The 20,938-nt window shown below is 40.5% G+C and overlaps 1 protein-coding gene across 3 annotated transcripts in view; it reads right to left on the bottom strand.

Annotated features, from left to right (window-relative positions):
• The window catches only part of Vamp4 (vesicle associated membrane protein 4), a 31,173-nt gene extending 14,064 nt beyond the window's left edge, over positions 1–17,109 (bottom strand). Inside the window, exons 1-4 of one of the 3 annotated variants that reach the window (XM_052200156.1) lie at positions 16,920–17,109; positions 13,306–13,424; positions 7,871–7,917; positions 3,295–3,345 (exon numbers count right to left, since the gene is read on the bottom strand). In XM_052200156.1, the coding sequence (XP_052056116.1) occupies positions 3,295–3,345; positions 7,871–7,917; positions 13,306–13,371 (164 nt within the window). In that variant the 5' untranslated portion in view covers positions 13,372–13,424; positions 16,920–17,109. Of the gene's footprint in view, positions 1–3,294; positions 3,346–7,870; positions 7,918–13,305; positions 13,425–16,681; positions 16,703–16,919 lie in introns of those variants that run through there. The other 2 variants (XM_052200155.1, XM_052200157.1) reach the window with 2 other exon arrangements.
• Between the last annotated feature and the right edge of the window lie 3,829 nt (positions 17,110–20,938).

Genomic DNA, 20,938 nt, shown 5'->3' with positions numbered 1-20,938 from the left:
TATGTAGGGTTACCTTTAACTTTTTTCCCCCAAGAACTTCCACATTGATCTCTGTACTGGCTGGAGTAATTTTCATTTCTACCAGCAGTATGTCAGGATTCCTTTTTTCCTGAATCTTATTTGTTGTTTCCTTTCCTTAGCAACAGCCATTCTGACTAGTGTGAAGGAATCACCCACCACTGCCCCTAGCCCTCCCCTCCAATACAAGGTTTCTCTGTGCAGCCCTGACTGTCCTAGACTCACTCTGCACACCAGGTTGGCCTCCAACTCAGATATCTACCTGCCTTTACCTTCTGAGAGTTGGGATAATGACACACTGCCCAGCTGAGGTAAAATCTTAATAGAGTCTTAATTGACATTTCCTTGACAGCTGAAGGATGGTGTCCATTCCTTTTGGGAATGTATTGGCTATGTATACTTCTTCACAAGTGTTACCTGCCTTTTGCTATCCATTCTTTATTTAATGTGGATACTAACCCCATATTGTCTGAGCAGCTGGCAAAGCTCTTCTCCCATGCTGTTCTTCTCTGTTCTTCTGCTCCCAGTTCTTTAGTTTGCTGCAAAGCCATTCGTCCGACCCTGCTCTGCTCATCTCCCCCTGTGTTCTTCTCTAATAGTTCTGAAGTCTTAGGTCTTTAGACTCATTTTTGAATGGACTTTTGTGCACAGTAGGAGAAAGGGATCTAGTTTCAGTCTTCCTCAGGTAGACATCAGCGTCCCCAGCATCATTTATTAAAGAGGCAGCTATTTTTCTAATGCATGTTTGACACCTGTATTAGGAATGGGATGGATGTGATTGTGTAGGGTTAATTTCTCTCTGATCTTCCATTCCATTGGTCTCTATGTGTCTGTTTTTGTGTCAGCACAATGGTGTTCTATTACTATGGCTCTGTAACACAGTTCGAAGTCATGAATTCATACACTTAACTAAAGATAGGAAAGACCCTATGCTGAAAACTCTAAAGCATGGAAGAAGAGCTGTAGAAAACACCAAACAAAAAGACTTCCTGTGTTCAGAGATTATTTGCTGTATTACCAAAGGCAATCTTCAGAGCCAGTACAATTCCCATCAAAATTCCAATGACATTCTTCTCAAAAATAGGAAAATCATTCCTAAATTCATATAGAAATAAATAAACTAAATATCCAAAGCAATTTTGAGAGGTAAAGAAGGAATTGGGGGGGTGTGGCAGCTGGAGAGACGGCTCAGCAGTTAGGATCACTTGCTACTTTTCCAATTTAGTGGCTCACAACTATCCCTAACTTCAGTTCCAGGGGACCTAACACCCTCTTCTGAATTCTGCAAGCACTAGCTATGCATATGGCACATACACATTCATGCAGGCAAAACACTCATACACAAAAAAATATATTTTTAAAAATATATATTTAAAATTTTTAGAAAAGAATGAGTTGGGCACAGTGAAGGAGATACTGGATTTACCTAGAGAATATATGTAAGAGGAAGGGTTATTTCAATAACTGGGTGAATTAGATATGGCTCAAAGAACTGGGGACAGCAAAGGGAAGAAGACTGTTAGATCTAGAAGGTATGCAGCTGAGTGGGAAAAAGATATGGCCACAGCTGAAAGAAAATTAAGAATTAAAACATCTTACAGAAGAGGTGAAACAGCTTTGTAGCCTTAGGATCACACAGGACTAGAAAAGGTCATCAGACACACAGAAAGGAAGAAGTCTGACTTTCTCAGCAGAGTGTGAAGCACCTGTGTTCTGCAAGGTCTCTAGTCTAACGACTGCCAGGGATGCAGGTGGTGTATAGAGTGCTCCGGTCCTACATCCAGGAAGAGCTGCCTTGCAGTTTAGCCCGTCGCTTACTATGTATGTGTGCGACTTGCAAAGAAGGCTCTTTCAGCCTTGTATTTTCTCACCTTTAAAATGGTGATAATTTGTCTCACTTGTGAGAATTAAATGTGATAGTCTTTCAAACACTTTACACAGCACGCAATGCTTAGCCATGTACTTGATAATGTCAATGCTCTTCCATTAAAACAAAAAATTCATGTTCTGCAATACACACTCTTCCTTATTTTATAGAAAAAACACTAATTTTCCATTAATACCCCCACCTTGTGGTCTTTTAAGGTACTGCTGACAAAGAGGGTTTTTTTTTTTTGTTTATTTTTAATTATGTATTTTATGTATACCCAAATAATTATATAAATCCAAACAATGTTGCTGATCTATATAGCTGAGAAATACTCTATTGAATTATTATAAATTAAGTGGTAACAATGCATCTTAGTTGAATAAAATGAGCAATTTGGTGTACTAACGTCAAGAGTTTGCCTTAGCTTGTGGCATGACCAGTATGTCCCACTGTACACATTGCTGAGTCATGTCGTGTGGGATTAGTGTTCAGGAGGCTCAGTCATCAAGCTTCAATTTGACTGACTTCAAACTAGATCCAGCCAGCCAGTAAGAACCACTACATCACTCAAAAATTACTTTGTATTAAGAAATTCTGTGATTGTCAAAGTTACAGTAACTGTTTCCAGATACATGCCATTTGTATGTGGCTCTAAAGACACACTGGGCCATATTCTACATTAGGTTCACTTTTGCAGAAGCATTTCATATGGAAACAAAGTATACTGGCTAAACAAAAAACCCAGATGTGTCTCTATATTCCTCTACTCCAGTAACACTTTAGATATGAGAGATGGATAGATGACTGGATGGACAGTCACTGCTACTCAATTACATATAGACACCCTTGCAGGTATATTTACATACACACATGCACAATGTCCTGTGAGTCCACTAAAGCCCAGAGACAATGGCCTGTGAGACCAGCTTTACTCCACTCCGTGTGTACTTTACAAGACCACCATACTTCCTTAAAACTTCCAGGTAGTGATGAAGTATGCTGTTTCTGGAGGCTACATATGTAGACTATAAAATCCACTTAGCTGAAATCTAGCAACAATTCCCTTGCAACACACTATTCTACAATTGGAATTGAAGTTACTGGCTCCTTCTGGTATTATCGCTGCAGTGTGAGACAATGGTGCAGGAACCTAGCACCTTTGGTCATTCTTTCTTTTTCTATATAATATGTATCTACAGGCATTTTGGGCCATATGATCTCGGCTATTGTAGTTTAAAAAGGCAATGGATAATATGGACACAAATGGATATAGCCTCTGTTCTAATAAAAACAACTTTGTTTATAAAAACAATAGTAGATCTGTTCATAGGCTATATAGTCTGATAGCTATGGTCCACATAAGAACTATGAAAATCACTTAAACAAATGAGTATCTAGGAACTTACTGCTTAATTTTGTCATTTCTAGGTCCAAATCTTGGTCCAGATGGTCCCCGTCTGAAAATAAAACATTCAGTATACATTTATAATGACAATTTTTCATAAATATGAGCACAAGAATTACACCTATGTGTATAATCAAGCTAGATTCTAAATATGGATCATAATTAATCATACAAAGCTGTATTTTACAGGTGTTGGTACAACTGAATGCTGTAAAATCATGTATAGACTTCATGGTATATAAAGTTGGCCATAATCTAAATCTTCCAAGTGTTTGTTTGTTTGTTTTGGTTTTTCGAGACAGGTTTCTCTGTGTAGTTCTGGCTGTCCTGGAACTCACTCTGTAGACCAGACTGGCCTTGAACTCAGAAATCGCCAGCCTCTGCCTCCCAAGTACTGGGATTAAAGGCGTGCGCCACCACCACCACCACCACCGCCCGCCCCGCTCTTCCAAGTGTTAAAACTTCCTGAGAAGGTACAGATTACATAATTCTAACCAGCTTGTTTTTTTGTTTGTTTGTTTGTTTAAGATAGGGTTTCTCAGTGTGCCTATTGTGCAACTTGCTGGTAGAACAAGGTAGCCTCGAACTCATAGATCCCCTTGTTTCTGCCTCCAAAGTGCTGGGATTAAAGACATGCACCACCACTGCCCAGCACATAATCCTGATCCTAAATAATACTTTTTCCTCTATGCATAAAACTCTGAAATGTCACCCAGGCATGGTGGTGCACACCTTTAATCCCAGTACTTGGGAGGCAGAGGCAGGAGGATTTCTGAGTTCAAGGCCAGCCTGGTCTACAGAGTGAGTTCCATGACAGCCAGGGCTGCACAGAGGAACCCTGGGGTGGGGGGTAGGGAACTCTGAAATGTCATATCAATGTAACTGTAAGAGACTATGAATACCTTCATGGTCAAATCTAGAATTAAAACATGAAATTCACTTTGAATTTATTCAAAAATTTAAAAATTTCAAGTATAATTTTTGAATATCTTTCTTACAGATACCCACACAGTGAGAGGAAAATCCAAGAACACTAGGAAGGGGCTGGAGAGATGGCTCAGTGAATAAGAGCACTGACTGCTCTTCCAGAGGTCCTGAGCTCAATTCCCGGCAACTACATGGTGGCTCACAACCACCTGCAATGAGATCTGCTGCCCTCTTCTGGAGGGTCTGAAGAGAGTAACAGTGTACTCATACACATAAAATAAATCAATTTAAAAAAAAGAGAGAAGATTTTTTAAAAAAAAGGACACTAGGAAGTATTTACCGGTCTTGAGTCCCTACTGTTATCTTGTTACAGTCAGGTGTGTATAACACCTTGACTCATCCATTTCAATGTTCTAGGAATGGGAACTTCAGGATATTTTGATGAATATTTTTCTGAAGATAGAGAATAAGGTATAAAGCACAAAACAAAAAATGAACATAGGTTCTTATTTACACATGAACCTTTCTAAAGGAAGTGGAAGTATGCATTTCTAAGAAATTGTATTTGAAGCAAAAAAATCAAACTATTCATTAAAATAATACCATTTATTAGTATGAAAATATCATGATGTTGTGACTTTTGTAAGCTTTCCCTTTAGGTTTTCAGAGCTCCAACTAAATACTGGAGTTCTAGACCAGCATTCTATGCCAAATGATAAGTCAAAGCACAATATTTTATATTCTGAAACAGAGGAGTTATAATAAGTCAAGAGAAAAGCATGAAAACGCAGTTATTAAAAAGGATGTGACAGATGAAGTAGTTACCTAAAAATAATTATGTTAAAATCAGGCCTAGTGGCACTCCCCTTTAACCACGGCACTCTGGAGGCAGAGGCAAGTGAAAGTTCTGTGATTCTGAGGCCAGTGTGGTCTACACAGCGAGTTTCAGGACAGCCAGGGCTATGTAGAGAAACCCCCAAACCAAAACTAAAGCAAACATTGCAACTGCGTGTTAACTATAGAAAATCATCTCATTTCATCTCACATTTCTGCCCAAGTGATACTATTCCCATTCTTGGATTAGAATTGTAGCCTAATCAACAATCTTCATGGGCTTCAGTTTTATTTAAATTTTAATTTCTAAATTTTGAATACTTAGGCTCAGGCAATCTCCCACTTCCCAAGCAGTTAGAACTATAGGTGCTGTCACCATACTCAGTGTCAATGAATTGTCACAAAATATTTTTATTAACAACAAAAAGAAAAACAAACAAACAAACAAACCAAGAGGCTTCAGAGGAACCGTGGTTGGAAGTGGACAGGTTAGCATCTGCCTCAGTATCTGTGAGATACAAATCTTGGTGCTACCAGGACAGTTACAGTCTGTGACTATAGCTACTGAGTCAGAAGAGGCAAGCTGAGCTCTCTCCCAGCATTGTCACGGCTCTGACACTAGCCCTGGTCTAAGCTCTCAGACAGGCTGGGAAAGGGTTTTCCTGTTGGCCTGAAAAGACGACTCTATCTTCCCTCAGCAGCATTCTCCTTCTGGATTGGATGAGTCAGGGTGAGTGTGCAGAACTTACCACACACCTGGAGCTGGCAGGGGAGAGCCTGATGAGTAATGATCTTACTTGGAGCTGTTCTCAGCACTGTAGTGAAAACCTTTATCAGGGGCCACACTGAGACACCGAGGACAATAGCACAGGCTTGGCCCTTCATCTGTGAACTTCTAGGGCCTGAGGCAAACACTGTCCTAGGGGACCTTAAGAGTCACCCTTATCCAGAAAATTGAACCAGGAGGTAGAGACTCCAAGTACTAGATACATAGAATGTGCATCACAGATTACGGGATATCTAGTCTGGGTCCATGGCTGGTGCTTTTTCACTGCAGGCCATGAGTACTACTCAGTGAAGACCTTCCCAGGGACCAAGAGGAAGCAGCCTTTTAAAGTATCAGTGAAGCTAAGTGAACAACTAGATGAATTTCAAATTAACTTCTTTCATGAGGCCTGCAGATGGTCAATTTGTCATCTGTCTGTCTGCCTATCTATTACTCTTTCTCTTTCTTTCCCTTTCCTTCTCCCTCTCTTCCACTTCTAGGGCCCTGAGGAAAATGCTATACTGGGGGACCTTAAGAGTCACCCTGTATGGGTTTGATATATTCCTTATCCAGAACATTTTGAACCAGGAGTTAGAGATTCCAAGCGCTGGATGTATGTATGTGATTCTTTTTTTTTTTGGTTTTTTGAGACAGGGTTTCTCTGTGTAGCCCTGGCTGTCCTGGACCTTACTCTGTAGACCAGGCGGGCCTCAAACTCAGAAATCCACTTGCCTCTGCCTCCCAAGTGATGTATGTGAGTCTTAACGTCCCCCAGTACAGTGTTTTCCTCAGGGCCCTAGAAGTTCACAGAGGGAGGAGAAGGAGAAGGAAAGGTAGGGAAAGAGTGAGAAAGAAAGAATAGTGATAAATAGAATACAAGTTGACCCTCTCAACCATGTGTCTCTACACTACCCTGGCCAGAAGACTCCTACAGCAAAGTTGTCCTTCCTAAACACATACCTAGCCCTGAACGAACAGTCTTTCTGACAACTACAGCAAGGTAACTCATTAGGAAAGAATAATCTTTTAATTAAATGGTTCTGGAAAGGTCAGATGGCCATATTTCAGAAAAAAGTCCTTTATCCTTACTTCAGCAATGTACAAAATTTAATTTAAAATGCCTAAAGGGTCAAAACTCAGAAGTCCAAACTATAATGCTCGTATAAGAAAACATAAATTAAATCTACTATAATGGCATTATTTCTTCACTATAGTATTTATGATATAAGAAGTAACAAGAAAATAAAGACAGAGGGAGAACAAGGAGAGTGAAAAGGATATGGAAGGAAAGTGTAAGAAAAAAATCAAAAAGAGTAAGAGACATCCAGACAGTGGTACACATATAATCTGGAAAACAGGGGCAAGGCAATAACGGAGTTTGAGGCCAGCCTGGGCTATAGAGTAAGACCCTGCTGGAAGGATGGGATGAAGGGTAGATATGTAAAAAAATTGATTTCAATTAAATCAAAGGTCTAGTCGTGGTGTGGTCACTTTGGAACACTGATATTGCGTGTGCAGCAACTTTCATGCCTAGGCGTTTTGCCAAGAGAGATTGAGGCTTGTGTTCTCATAAACCCCTGTACACAAACATTTACAACATTTTTTTATGTTTGAGCAAAAATCTAGAAACTGCTTAAAACATTCACACACAAGTGAGTGGATACACGGACTGTATGTACTCATACAATAGAATATTACCCCAAAGCATGATCTACTCATCCACAGATAGATCTCAAAATAAGCAAGTCATGTAAATGAAGACAGTTTTAAACATATAAAAAGATGTCTGTAGAGGAGGGAGAATTACATACAGTTTCATTTATCTGAAACTCTAGGACACAAAATCTGCAGTGACAGAAAGGAGTATAGCCCAGGAGAGCAACAGCTTACAAAAAGCTGCAGGAAAGTTCTAGGGCAATTGTGTGCTCATTCTCTATTTTGATGATACTATAAAGATTTATTTTAGCACATATCAAACCTCACATGAACACTTTAACTAGATTCACTTCCTTGTATGTTAATTACAACTGGATAAAAAAAATTAACTTACAGAAAAAAGTCCTCTTCTTCATCTGAATCATCTTCCAAAAGATTTCTCTGTCAAGAAATGAAAAGGCCTTGAGTTTTCAGATACAAAGGAACTACAAAATCTTAGAGACAAGTTCTAGGTTGCTGACATTCTTTAAAAAAACAAGCTTCCAAAAAAGGGAACAGTAAATTACAGATGCCTCCGTAGCAGCTAGAAGAGATGGAACATTGTTTGTTGATCTTCCAGAGAAAATGCTTTCAACGCCAGAATCCTATTATTCCCCTGCCTCCACCCTTTCTGTTGGCAGCACTGAATTGTGGAGTCCAAGGGCTACCCCAGAATGAGTAAGGGGGGGGGGGTGACCTCAGAGCTGAGATAAAGGCTTTTCTAGATACTTATCCTGAAATAGTCATGCTAATTTCCAACAAGGTAACTTTACAGCTTCACATTATCAAACAGAAAATCTCCCTTGAAATGAAGATGATGGTACATCTTCCTAAAGAAGAGTATGAGGTCCTAATAGAATGTTAAAATTAAGTGAAATCTAGACCTTCAGACACAGATAATATATATTTTGTAGGCAGAGTAATGGTGCCCCAAATATATCCAAGTCCCAATATCAAAATCTGTGACTGTTAACTTGTGAGGTGAAAGAGACTTGGCAGGGGTAACTGAGGAGTCTGAAGGTCCTTACTGATTATTCATTTAAGCCACAACTACGGAAAACAGTTTTTTCAAGAGAGGAGGGAGGCAAGAAAGAGACACTGTGAGACTGAGATTAAAGATGGAGGAAGGGTATGAACCAAGAAAGATAGGTAGCCTCTAGCAGCTTGTCTCAAAGAGCAATTTCCTCCTAAGTGAATATAAAATAGTAGCTTTGTCATGCTTTAACTTTGTGGTAATTTGCTTCTACAGAAATGTGGAATGAATCACATATGTATCTTTTCTGAGGGCATTGCTCCTCCAAGAATTAGACCAGTCACAAAGACTAAGTCTTAACACACAGATGGAGCTAATCAAAGATATAGCCACTTTTGCATGTTTGAGGAGGCCTGGGGAGGTGGCTCAGTAGTACTTGCTTCATGAGCACGAGGACCTGAGTTTGGATTCTCAGCATCCATGTTAAATAGCCAGGTGTGGTGTCATGCATCTAATCCGTACACAGTGCTGAGGTATGGAAACAGGAGGATCCTTGGTGCTCTCTGGCCAGCAAGCCTACTCAGTCAGCAAGTGCCAGGTCAGTGAGAAATGTTTTCTCAAAAATGAGGTAAAGGGTAACAGAGGAAGAGATATAATGTTGATGTGTAGTCTTCACACGCACACGTACAGGCAAGCACATTTACATGCACACACACAAATAATAAATTACAATGTTATTGTAAACAATAAGTTAAAAAAAGTATAACATAAAAGAAGTCTCTGAGAGAGAGCTTAAGATTATCCTATTAAAGTTCTGAGGCTGAGTGCAGGAGGATGATGGGGGGAAGTGGACATGTTCGCAACCTGGTGACGAGTGAGGGCAGGAAGGGAGAGAAAAAGTATAATAGTGAAGATGGATCAGTTTATTTAAATATCACTGCTAAAATATTCAACTAATATTTAAAAAACAGAGGGAAGAAGAAGAAAGAGTAAATTCACTAAGGTACCTAGAGGTGCCAAGGAAAGGTAAAAGATGAGGGGAAAAATAACCAATTTGGCACAAGTGTGAGGGAATAAAAGAAATGCATATGTATGATAGTTGTGTGTCTATATGTAGAATAATTAATATATAACACATACTAAAGAGTAAAAAAGGCAGGCTCTATGAAATGTTCATTAACAAATACTTGTTAATATGAGCATTTAATATGTGAGCTGTGCTGTTTCCTTTTTCAGTTTGACTGTTAGACTATATTCGATAAAAAAGAAAGAAAGGTAAATAGGTAGGTAGGTAGGTATGTAGGTAGATAGATAGATAGGTAGGTAGGTAGGTAGATAGATAGATAGATAGATAGATAGATAGATAGATAGATAGATAGATAGATATTCTCAAAGAACCAGCTCCTGTTTTGTTGATTCTTTGTATAGTTCTTTTTGTTTCTACTTGATTTCAACCCTGAGTTTAATGATTTCCTGCAGTCTACTCCTCTTGGGTGTTTTTGTTTCTTTTTGTTCTAGAGATTTCAGGTGTGCTGTTAAGCTGCTAGTAAATGCTCTCTCCAGTTTGCTTTTGAAGGCACTGCTTTCATTGTATCCCATAAGTTTGGGTATGCTGTAGCTTCATTTTCATTAAATTCTAAAAAGTCTTTAATTTCTTTATTTCTTCCATGACCAATATATCATTGAGTAGGGCATTGTTCAGCTTCCATGTGTATGTGGGCTTTCGGTTGTTTTTGTTGTTATTGAAGACCAGCCTTAGTCCATGGTGATCTGATAGGATGCATGGGATTATTTCAATCTTCTTGTATCTGTTGAGGCCTGTTTTGTGACTGATTATTATGGTCAATTTTGGAGAAGGTACCACGAGGTGCTGAGAAGGTATATTCTTTTGTTTTAAGATGAAACGTTCTATAGATATCCGTTAAATCATTTGGCCCATCACTTCTGTTAGTTTTACTGTGTCTCTGTTTAGTTTCTGTTTCCATGATCTGTCCATTGATAAGAGTGGGATGTTGGAGTCTCCCACCATTATTGTAAAGTTTTATTAGTAAAGTTTCTTTTATGAATGTGGGAACCCTTGCATTTGGAGCATAGATGTGCAGAATTGAGAATTCTTCTTGGTAGATTTTTTTCTTTTGATGAGTATGAAGTGTCCTTATCTTTTTTTTGACAACTTTTGGTTGAAAGTCGATTTTATTAGATATTAGAATGGCTACTCCAGCTTGTTTCCTGGGACCATTTGCTTGGAAAATTGTTTTCTAGCCCTTTACTCTGAGGTAGTGTCTGTCTTTGACACTGAGGTGAGTTTCCTGTATGCAGCAAAATGCTGGGTCCTGTTTACGCATTCAGTCTGTTAGTCTATGTCTTTTTATTGAGGAACTGAGTCCACCGATGTTAAGAGATATTAAGGAATAGTGATTGTTGCTTCCTGTTATTTTTGTTAGAGGTGGAATTATGTTTGTGTGGCTATCTTCTTTTGGATTTTTTCAAAGATAACTTTCTTGCTTTTTCTAGGGTATAGTTTTCCTCCTTGTGTTGGAGTTTTCCATCTATTATCCTTTGTAGGGCTGGATTTGTGGAAAGATATTGTATAAATTTGGTTTTGTCATGGAATATCTTGGTTTCTCCATCTATGGTAGAGTCTTGTTGGGTATGTTAGTTTTGGCTGGAATCTGTATACTCTTAGGATCTTCTAGCTTTCATAGTCTCTGGTGAGAAGTTTGGTGAAATTCTAATAGTCTGCCTTTATATGTTACTTTACCTTTTTCCCTTACTGCTTTTAATATTCTTTCTTTGTATTGTGTATTTGGTGTTTTGACTATTATGTAACAGGAGGATTTTCTTTTCTGGCCCAGTCTATTTGGAGTTCTGTAGGTTTCTTGTATGTTTATGAACATCTCTTTCTTTAGGACAGGGACGTTTTGTTTTCTTCTATAATTTTTTGAAGGTATTTACTGGTTCTTTAAGTTAGGAATCTTCACTCTCTTCTATACCTATTATCCTTAGGTTTGGTCTTCTCATTGTATCCTGGATTTCCTGGATGTTGTGAGTTAGGAGTATTTTGCATTTTCTTTGACTGTTGTGTCAATGTTTTCTATGGTATCTTCTGCACCTGAGATTCTCTCTTCTATCTCTTGTATTCTGTTGGTGATGCTTATGTCTATGACTCCTGATCTCTTTCCTAGGTTTTCTATCTCCAGGGTTATCTCCCTTTATGACTTCTTTACTGATTCTATTTCCATTTTTAGATTCTGGATGGTTTTGTATAATTCCTTCACCTGTTTGGTTGTGTTTTCCTGTAATTTTTTAAAGGGATTTTTTGTGTTTCCTCTTTAAGGGCTTCTACCTGTTTAGCTGTGTTCTCCTGTATTTCTTTAAGAGTTATTTATGTCCTTCTTAAAGTCCTCTATTATCATCATGAGATGCAACTTTAGAATCAGAGTCTTGCTTTTCTGTTGTGTTGGGGTATCCAGGGATCGCTGTGGTGGGAAAACTGGGCTCTGACAGTGTCAATGTTTTCTATGGTATCTTCTGCACCTGAGATTCTCTCTTCTATCTCTTGTATTCTGTTGGTGATGCTTATGTCTATGACTTCTGATCTCTTTCCTAGGTTTTCTATCTCCAGGGTTATCTCCCTTTATGATTTCTTTACTGATTCTATTTCCATTTTTAGATTCTGGATGGTTTTGTATAATTCCTTCACCTGTTTGGTTGTGTTTTCCTGTAATTTTTTAAAGGGATTTTTTGTGTTTCCTCTTTAAGGGCTTCTACCTGTTTAGCTGTGTTCTCCTGTATTTCTTTAAGAGTTATTTATGTCCTTCTTAAAGTCCTCTATTATCATCATGAGATGCGACTTTAGAATCAGAGTCTTGCTTTTCTGTTGTGTTGGGGTATCCAGGGATCGCTGTGGTGGGAAAACTGGGCTCTGACAATGCCAAGTAATCTTGGTTTCTGTTGCTTATGTTCTTGCCCTTGCCTCTTGCCATCTCTAGTGTTAGCTGGTCTTGTTGGCTCTGACTGTGGCTTGCCCCTCCCGCAAGCCTATGTGTCAGTACTCCTGGGAGACCAGTTCTTACCAGGATGAATTTGGGTATGGAGAGCTGTGGCACAGAGTCAGCTCTGGGGTGCAGACAGAAACCTGAAGAAAGAAATCCTGTCCCCAGCTGTTTCTTGGTTCCTGTGTCCTGATGACTATGGGTGGTCCCTCTTGGGGCAGGAATTTGAGCAGAAATGGTGGTATTGCCTGTGCTCACAGGTGTGCCTGCACGCCTGGGAGACCAGCTCTCTCCCAGCAGTATTTGGGTATGGAAAGCTGTGGCACAGGATCAGCTCTGGGTGTAGATAGAAATTAGAAGGATCCTCTTGAGGATAGTTCTTAAGACCCCCTCTCCCCAACTCCAGAAGGTATCTGTCCCATATCCAGCAGGAAGGAACACGGAGACCAAGAAGAAATGGGGAAACAGTTTCTCCTCCTCCTTTCTCTATGCTATTAGATCACATCCTTTTGTCCAGTCATATTTTTACATAGTTGGCCATGCTTCATTAAATCTCAGCATAAAAACAGGCCGATTCACCCTGCTTTTTAGGTATTCATCTAAAAGCCCACATATCACATAAAATAAAGCCATGAACAATTAAATATGTTCTCGTTTTCCTGTTACCCTTTCTTTTATTATGGGGCATCAGTCACGACCCTGAGGAGGACAGGAAAAGGATTATCTCCTTTTCTGTTTCCATACATTTCAGATGCTCTTCTATTATTTTCAGGGAATGGAACTTACATTCAACTTCTTTAAAGCTTAAGATTCTAAACTTACCCTCTCACTTTTCACAGACCCAGTGACATCATCGTCATTTAGGTGGCGCTTGAACTTGGGAGGCATACTTTCTGCTCAAAAATAGTCTTGTGTTTCCCAACAGAATAAGTATTCACCACCTTAAGGGGGAAAAAAAATTTCACCATATGAGGAACTTGAGGTATAAGTGCCTAACATTGTACAATGCCCTGTATGATAGGGTCTCTTCACTTCTAACTTTTAACTACTTTTGCCCCATTCCACTGACTACAGTCTATATGCTAAGCCTTAGATTGAAGAACTAGTTAAAACCAGAATAAAAAAGAATGTTATTCCCCTAAGGAAACATGTAGAGAAAATAATAAATTTGGGATTTTATGACATGAAAGAGCAGATACTATCAAAGAGGGAGAAAATGGGAATAGTTCCTAAATCTTGAAAAAGCTTTATGATTTTCATTTGGAGTCAGAAAAGAGTGGTATACTTCTAGTCACTGCACTTTTAATTGGTTGCTTAAGCAATGATTCAGTACCTCATCTATAAAATAGTAATTTCCAGGATTCTGTATGAAGTTAGGTAGTTGCATGAGATAACATACAAAAACATTTATAAACTATGGTCCATTGGTACTCCATGAGAATGGCTAGTTTGTATTAATGTGACAATCTGGTAATAACAATTCTATATTTATATATATGCATATATATAACTCACTACATATATGTATACACATATTCAAATATGTGTATATGTACATGTTTTCTGTCTCTCTGGCCTTCCTCTTTTTTCCTGACATGTAGATCCTAAAAGTCCCATACCCATAAGAGAGAAATGTGAGTTTTATGCTAATGAGATTGACAGGTATCTGGCAGTCTATAAGCAGCTTCAGAATGGAGACTATCACTGAAAAAAAAAACCAAGTCGGGATTAAAAGGATGAGCTATTTCAGTCTACACCACTCCAACCTCTGGAGAAGGTAAAGGGATAAAGGTCGAACTGATTCCTGACAGCTGCTGTTGTAATATACTAGTCACACAAATGAAGCTTCCATGAAAAGCCAAGTGGTCTGAATCCTAGATACAAAAATCTAAGAGGTCCAGACCCTAGGGAGCTTTGAGGTATAAACACGTGACACCTGGAGGGGCCAGAAGAGCTCTCAGTTCTTCCTATACTTTTCCATCTACCCCATCTGATAATTAATCCACACCCTTTATAATTAATCTGCAGTCTTTAAAATAAACTGGCAAACTTAAGCAAAGTGTTTCCCTGCATTCTGTGAACCAGTCTAGTAAATTAATTGAAATCAACAAAAAGACTGTGTCCATCACAATTTACAGCCAATCAGGTACAATAACTTGGAAGTACACTACATGTACTTCACTGATCTCTTAAATCTCACATAAGCATCTTCTGTAGAACGCTTTCTATTCAGACCACCTGAAGAAGAGGACAGTTGTGGCTAGTTCCTAGTAAAGAGTGGTAAAAACGAACTAAGAGGACTTTCAACTGGTGTCTCCTGGAGAATCTCCTGAAAAATTGCTTGCTTCTGAGGAAAAATGCCCTCCTTGCTGTGTGGGTTCACAGACATTTTCTGAGAGAAATGTGCTTTTTCATATATAAAAACAAAGAGGTTAAACAAAGCTGAGTTCCTTTACTGTGGAAGCACCTCACAGCCTTTTATATTGCACTGTGATTTTCCCAGGAAATACTTGAATATGCAACATAACTAGATTTTTTTCCTAGGGAAGTAGCTGTTATGCAAATACACATTTCCAGTATTTTGGAGTAGATGATGGCTGACCCAAAATCGATAAAAGCCTAAGATGCTTAGTATGTGCTAAACACATATATGTATCTTCAGTAACAGAAGCATTTTTAGCATCCAGTGTTACATATACATTTTCTTTTATTCTTGACACTTCTTTCAAGTAAGTATTAAGAAAATTTAGTAAGATAATTGTGTTATGTCACACCACTCAAACAGATCAATAAGTCGCTATGCCCTATCAGTTTTAATATTTATTTAGTTGTCATCATGTTCTAGAACTCTGTTTTAGTAAGACATACTTTCTTAAAATAACCTACCATCTCCTATAAAAAAACAGATATTTGAATAATTTAGATATTAGTTTATTGACTGTTAGGCACTAAGAAAAACCCAAATCAACGTAATATCATTGAAATCAGCTTCCTGTTATTTGTTTTCAAACCAACAACTTCACTTATAACTACTATCCATCCCTGCCTGAGTGACAGCTCTGGGATTCTTTATTCCACATTACTTCCGTTAGAATCATCTGGCCCATTTTATTCCTTCCATCTTAATCTCGGAATAAATTTCATGCAGAAATGTTACAGAATGCACTGGAAAAAAGTTGATAAAAGTAAAAATTGGAGAAAATGAGATTTTAACTGTATCTGGACTTCGTATTTATATCCTTGACAGCCCAAAAGAAACAATAATGGCTGATAAGAGCAGATACTCCAACTGATCTTAGCCAACAGGAAAGAAGGATCATGTAAATTCACAAAATGTCTTTACAAGGTATGACACTAAACCTTAATGAGGAGTAAACCTCTTATTCAAGCTCTAAAATCCAAGGTATCAGTTTGTGAAAGGATGCAAACCCAGGCCAGACAAATAAGCAAACAAGCCACCTGCAAGACAGCAGACATAAATGAGCTACCCTGGAACTACCGGCAACTAATGATATTTAGAGATTAAACATAAGTACCGGAAATAAGCTGTACTCAGAAATCAGAGTTGACTACATTCTGCCTACAGTTCCTCCTACCAAAAATATTCTTATCGGTTAACGTGTCTTACGTAGCAAGAGTCATCTGATGTCTTGCCACGTCGTGGACAGAACACCACAAGGTTCACTGAAGTGTCAACATCGCAAGACTCTTACGTGTACTTCCCCGCTCGCTTAAATCTCGCGTATGCATCTTCTGTAGTACGTTCTCTATTCAATGGCTTTACACGTAACACACTTCTAACCTGTTGTTTAATCTACATTGGCTTTTTTTCCTTGACAAAACAAGCTCTGTGTATTTCATTTCGCTAAACAGCTCGAATCTGGCTGGGCACGGCTTTCCTTTGCTCAGCCTCCATCCCCCTTGCCGGTTCTTCCTCATTTCTCATCTGCAATCTTGGCTGGTGACAGTTCCACGCAAATCGTGACTGGAAATCTTACTCACAAAACCTGTTACGTGTACGGAGTCACCTCCTTTGACCCCTCGGGTCATTCTAAGCACAGCTCGCGCTTTCTCCGAACCCCTGAGGAAGGACCTCGGGCGAGCCTCCCTGGCCAGTGCCTCCGCTCCCTTCCCCGCCGCCACCCCAGGCCCCGCACCCCGACATCTCCTCGGAACTCTGGCCCCCCACTCCTCGTACAGGTGCCCCCTCGGGAACAGCTCTTCCCCTGGAAGGCGACTCGATCCCAAAGCTCCTCGGCCGCCCCAGCCGCTCCCCAGTCCTCGCGCCCCTTCCTCAGGGTACCCCGGGCCCCTGCCTTCCCCACTCGCGACCCGGCCCTCGCGCAGGCCAGCTCCCAGCCCCAGCGGACGTTGGGGGCGGTCGGCTGGGGCGTCGCCTGGCTTCCTTCCTCTTCACGCGCGCCGGGGCGGGATACCTGCGGTCTCCGGAGTGCTCCCCGCAGCAGTCCCTGCTGGCGGCGCAGGGCGGGCGGGGGAGGGAGCGGGAAGCTGAGGAAGAAGGGAGGGAGGGGGAAGGCCGAGGGCGCAGACCCGCCGCCGCTCCGCTCCGCTCCGCTGCAGCGCCCCCGCTCATCGAGCGACTCGGCGCTCCGCCGCCTGGCGCTGGGCAGAGGGGGCGGGCTCAAGCCGGGGAGATCGAGCCGCTCGGTACTCCGAGGCCTGGACAGGGCGCAAGGGGGCGGGCTCAGGCAACGGAGATCGAGCCTCTCGGCGCTCTGGGTCTTGTCCTCTGGCGGAGGGGACAGGTTCGGGCAATGGAGACACTGAGCAGGTCGATCGCTCAGGCTTTTCTTGACTCCCTGAGAATCCCCAGTGGTTGTGACGTTCAGCTCTGGTGGAGGAGCACGTGGGTTGTACTTGGGATGAGTAGGGACCATTGAGACGTCTCTCAGAGACTGGCGTTGAAAAGGGTGACTAGGATGTCCCTTAGAAGATGCTACTTTGCGAGCTGAGGGAGCTGAGTAAGAGAGGACACGTGTGGTGAAATATCTGCCTGATACTATTTACAAAATTGATGAGGGTTACTCGTTTCATTTCCTTTGGTTGTAGCCTAAATGGCAGCAGGATCCAAACATAGGAATTCAGGCGGGAAACCACCTTTACGCTGTCATTCCGCCAATATATTCATTTCCTTCTCATTCTCTGCTTGGCGTATTTCTTTAAGTCTGGCACCGCTAGACTTATTCCAAAAATGTAGAATTTTGTGTTTATTTTCTCTTTTTATTTATCTTCCTACATGTCATTTAAACGTATTTTTTTTTAACTGGGGAAATATATTGCCAAGTATTTTATAGACACAAAAATAAGAAAAGATGTTCTGGGACAAGAAAATAAACAGGAGGAGAAACATTTCCAGTTGAAACCCCTCTACCACCTGGTCTATAGAGTAAGGTTGATGTTGGACTCACTACTTGAGAGCCTACTTTTCTACACAACTTGGTTGACTTGGACTGAAATGGCCTGCCCTGAATGGAAAGATAAGGTTTGTGTCTCTGGCAGGTATGGTGGTAAGATTACCATAGAGTCCTTAAGATAGCCCAGAGGTATTTTTTGTTTGTTTGTCTGTCTGTTTCTATTCATTTAATGATTTTTAAAAATTTATTATTTTATGTGTATAAGTGGTTTTGGCTGAATGCATATGTGTGCCTACTGCTCTTAAAGATCAGATAAGGGCTTCAGATCCCCTGGGACTAGAGTTGCAGACTGGTGCAAGCTGCCATGTGGGTGCTGGGAATTAAATCTGGGTCCTTAACAGGAACAATACGAGCTTTTACTCACCGAGCCATCTCTCCAGCCCCTTCAGTTGGCGATTTTATCTGTATATTTGCTTACTATGTCAAACTTCCTTGCTTTGTTTGTTAACAGCATAAGGAAATATAATAGAGCTACAATAGACACATCATTCTTTAGCTTTAATGAACAATCTGTTATTTTTCTTTGTATTTAGTCATAATGTTTTAATTTGGCTAATTATTTTGATTGCTTTTGGGCCAGGAACATATGCCACCCCCACCCCCACCCCCACCCCACTCTTCTTTAGTACTGTGGGAAAATCCCTTTGACTATTAGCATTTGTGAAGACTTAGGAAATGTGATTTTCATGGTCAGTGTGAGTCACTGTCTTATTTAGTGTTCTGTTGCTGTGAAGAGACACCATGACCACAGCAACTTGTATAAAAGAAACCATTTAATTGGGGCTGGCTTACAGGTAAGAGGCATAGTCCATTATCAGCATGGTGGCATCAGGCGGACACGGTGCTGGAGAAGACCTGAGAGGTCTAGTTCTGGATCTGCAGGCAGCAGGCAAAAGAGACTCTGAGCCTGGCTTGAACATTTGAAACCCCAAAGCCCACCCCAAGTGACACAATTCTTCCAACAAGACCACATTTATTCCAACAAGAGCACACTTCCTAATCCCTGTCAAGTGGTGCCACTCCCTACTGGCCAAGCATTGAAATCTATCAGCTTCCTGGGGCAATACTTATTCAAACCACCACAGTGGCATATTACATGTAAGCATGGATGATTATAAATATCTATGTAATAAGAACTTAGGAACCACTTTCATTAAAAAGCACTGATTGTTTGAGTCCTTACTTGCTAAAGTAAGGTAAAGTAGCATGAGAGTCAGGCATTGTCACCTTCATTGAGGCTGTCTTCTTTACTTTGGCTCAGAATCCGGCTTGACTCTGCATACACACATTAATCACTCAAGTAGTGTCTTTCGCCTACAGCAGGGGTTGCCCAGGACCATCGGAAAACACAGATATTTACATTATGATTTATAACAGCAGCAAAATTACAGTTATGAAGTAGCAATGAAATAATTTTATGGTTGGGGTCACCACAACATGAGGAACTGTGTTAAAGGGTCTCAGCATTAGGAAGGCTGAGAAGCACGGGCTCTAGGAGAAAGGAGCACATCATAAAGATGGTGGGCTTTGATACAGGGTCTCACTATGTGGTCCTGGCTGTCCTGGAACTTACTGTGTAGATCAGGCTGGCCTCAGACCCACAGAGATCCATCTGCCTCTCTTTCTAAAATACTGGGATTAAAGGCAGGTGCAATCCTGTCTGGCCTGGACTCTTAGTATTTCTAGTGGCTGCATTAGAAACAGCAGACAGATAGCTGGAAGAGCCAAGGACTAGGGCTGGACCTAGAACCGTTAGACATTTGTAGCAGATGTGCAGCCTGGTCTTCACATGGGTCTCCTAACAATTGGAGTGGCGCCTGTCTGTGACTCTGTTACCCGACTTTGGATCCCTTTCTCCTAGCTAGACTGCCTGATAGGGCCGCAGGGCCTCAGTGTGAAAGGACACACTTAAGTCTTGCTGTAACTTGATATCCCAGGGCCTGCTGGCACCCAAATGGGGCTTCCCATTCTCCTAGAAGAAGGGGAGGGATAATGGAGGGAGGGACTTGTGAGGGTGGGACCAGGAGGTAAGGAGGGAGGTGGGCAGGGACTGGGATGTAAAGGAAAGAAAGGAAGGAAGGAAGGAAAGTAGGAAGGAACAAGGAAAGGAAGAAATAGAAAGAAAGGACGGAAGAAACAGAAAAAAACAAAGAAAGGAAGGAAGAAAGAAAGCAAGCAAACAACAGAAGCAGATAGATGGTTGTGAGCTGTTGTGGGTGCTGGAATTTGATCAGTTTTTCTGCAAATCAGCCCGTGCTCTTAACTGCTGAGCGGCCTCTCAAGTGTCAGATTCTTAAGTGGAGTTTCCATCATTTCTTTTCGTTTTAGCTCATCTCATGCTTTTTTCCAAAAATTCTCATTCCCGTTCCACAGCTGTATTTGAGGTGTGTGTGTGTGTGTTGTGTGTGTGTGTGTGTGTGTAAATCAGGTTGTCTCATGACCTGCTTAGGATTCCTATTACTCAAATCTGCTAAGGCAGTTACTACTTGATTTATTTACTTTCCAGCTTTCAATATTTTGTTGCTATTGTTCCCTATGAGGTTAAAAAAAGGAATGCAAATTATAAGAATGTTAATAAATAAGAAATAATAAAATGCTGAGTTTCACCTGTCAGTGAATAGCAGTAGGAGACAGCTCAGCAAAAAATATGCTGCCTAATCTTTCTTCATAGGGAAACACTCCTAAGCAAACAAGAATGTGATTGTATAAATATAGAAATACAGACTCCCTGACAAACAAACTAATAGTATTTGCTTGCAGAACAGTTCATATGTATGGAATTTCTTTAGCAACATATCCCTGAGCTGAGATTACTTATGATAAGTGCATCAGGAATGTGACTCAAAGGGTATAAATCACTGGGAAATAGCAGTGTAAATTATGAATTAGCATAACTTTAACAGTTGTTTCATAGCTGAGTTAGCTCATTCTGTATTAGTGGAGTGACTATACATCTTGCTTAGGAAGCATATATATTTTCCTGGACAAAACGTTTACCCAAGTCAAGAGTAATCTAAGGA

This window comes from Apodemus sylvaticus, chromosome 12 (assembly GCF_947179515.1).
Source record: "Apodemus sylvaticus chromosome 12, mApoSyl1.1, whole genome shotgun sequence".
In the NCBI taxonomy this organism is placed as follows: Eukaryota; Metazoa; Chordata; class Mammalia; order Rodentia; family Muridae; genus Apodemus; species Apodemus sylvaticus.
The sequence above is the reverse complement of the archived record's forward strand: the minus strand, read 5'-3'. Positions and strand labels throughout refer to the sequence as shown.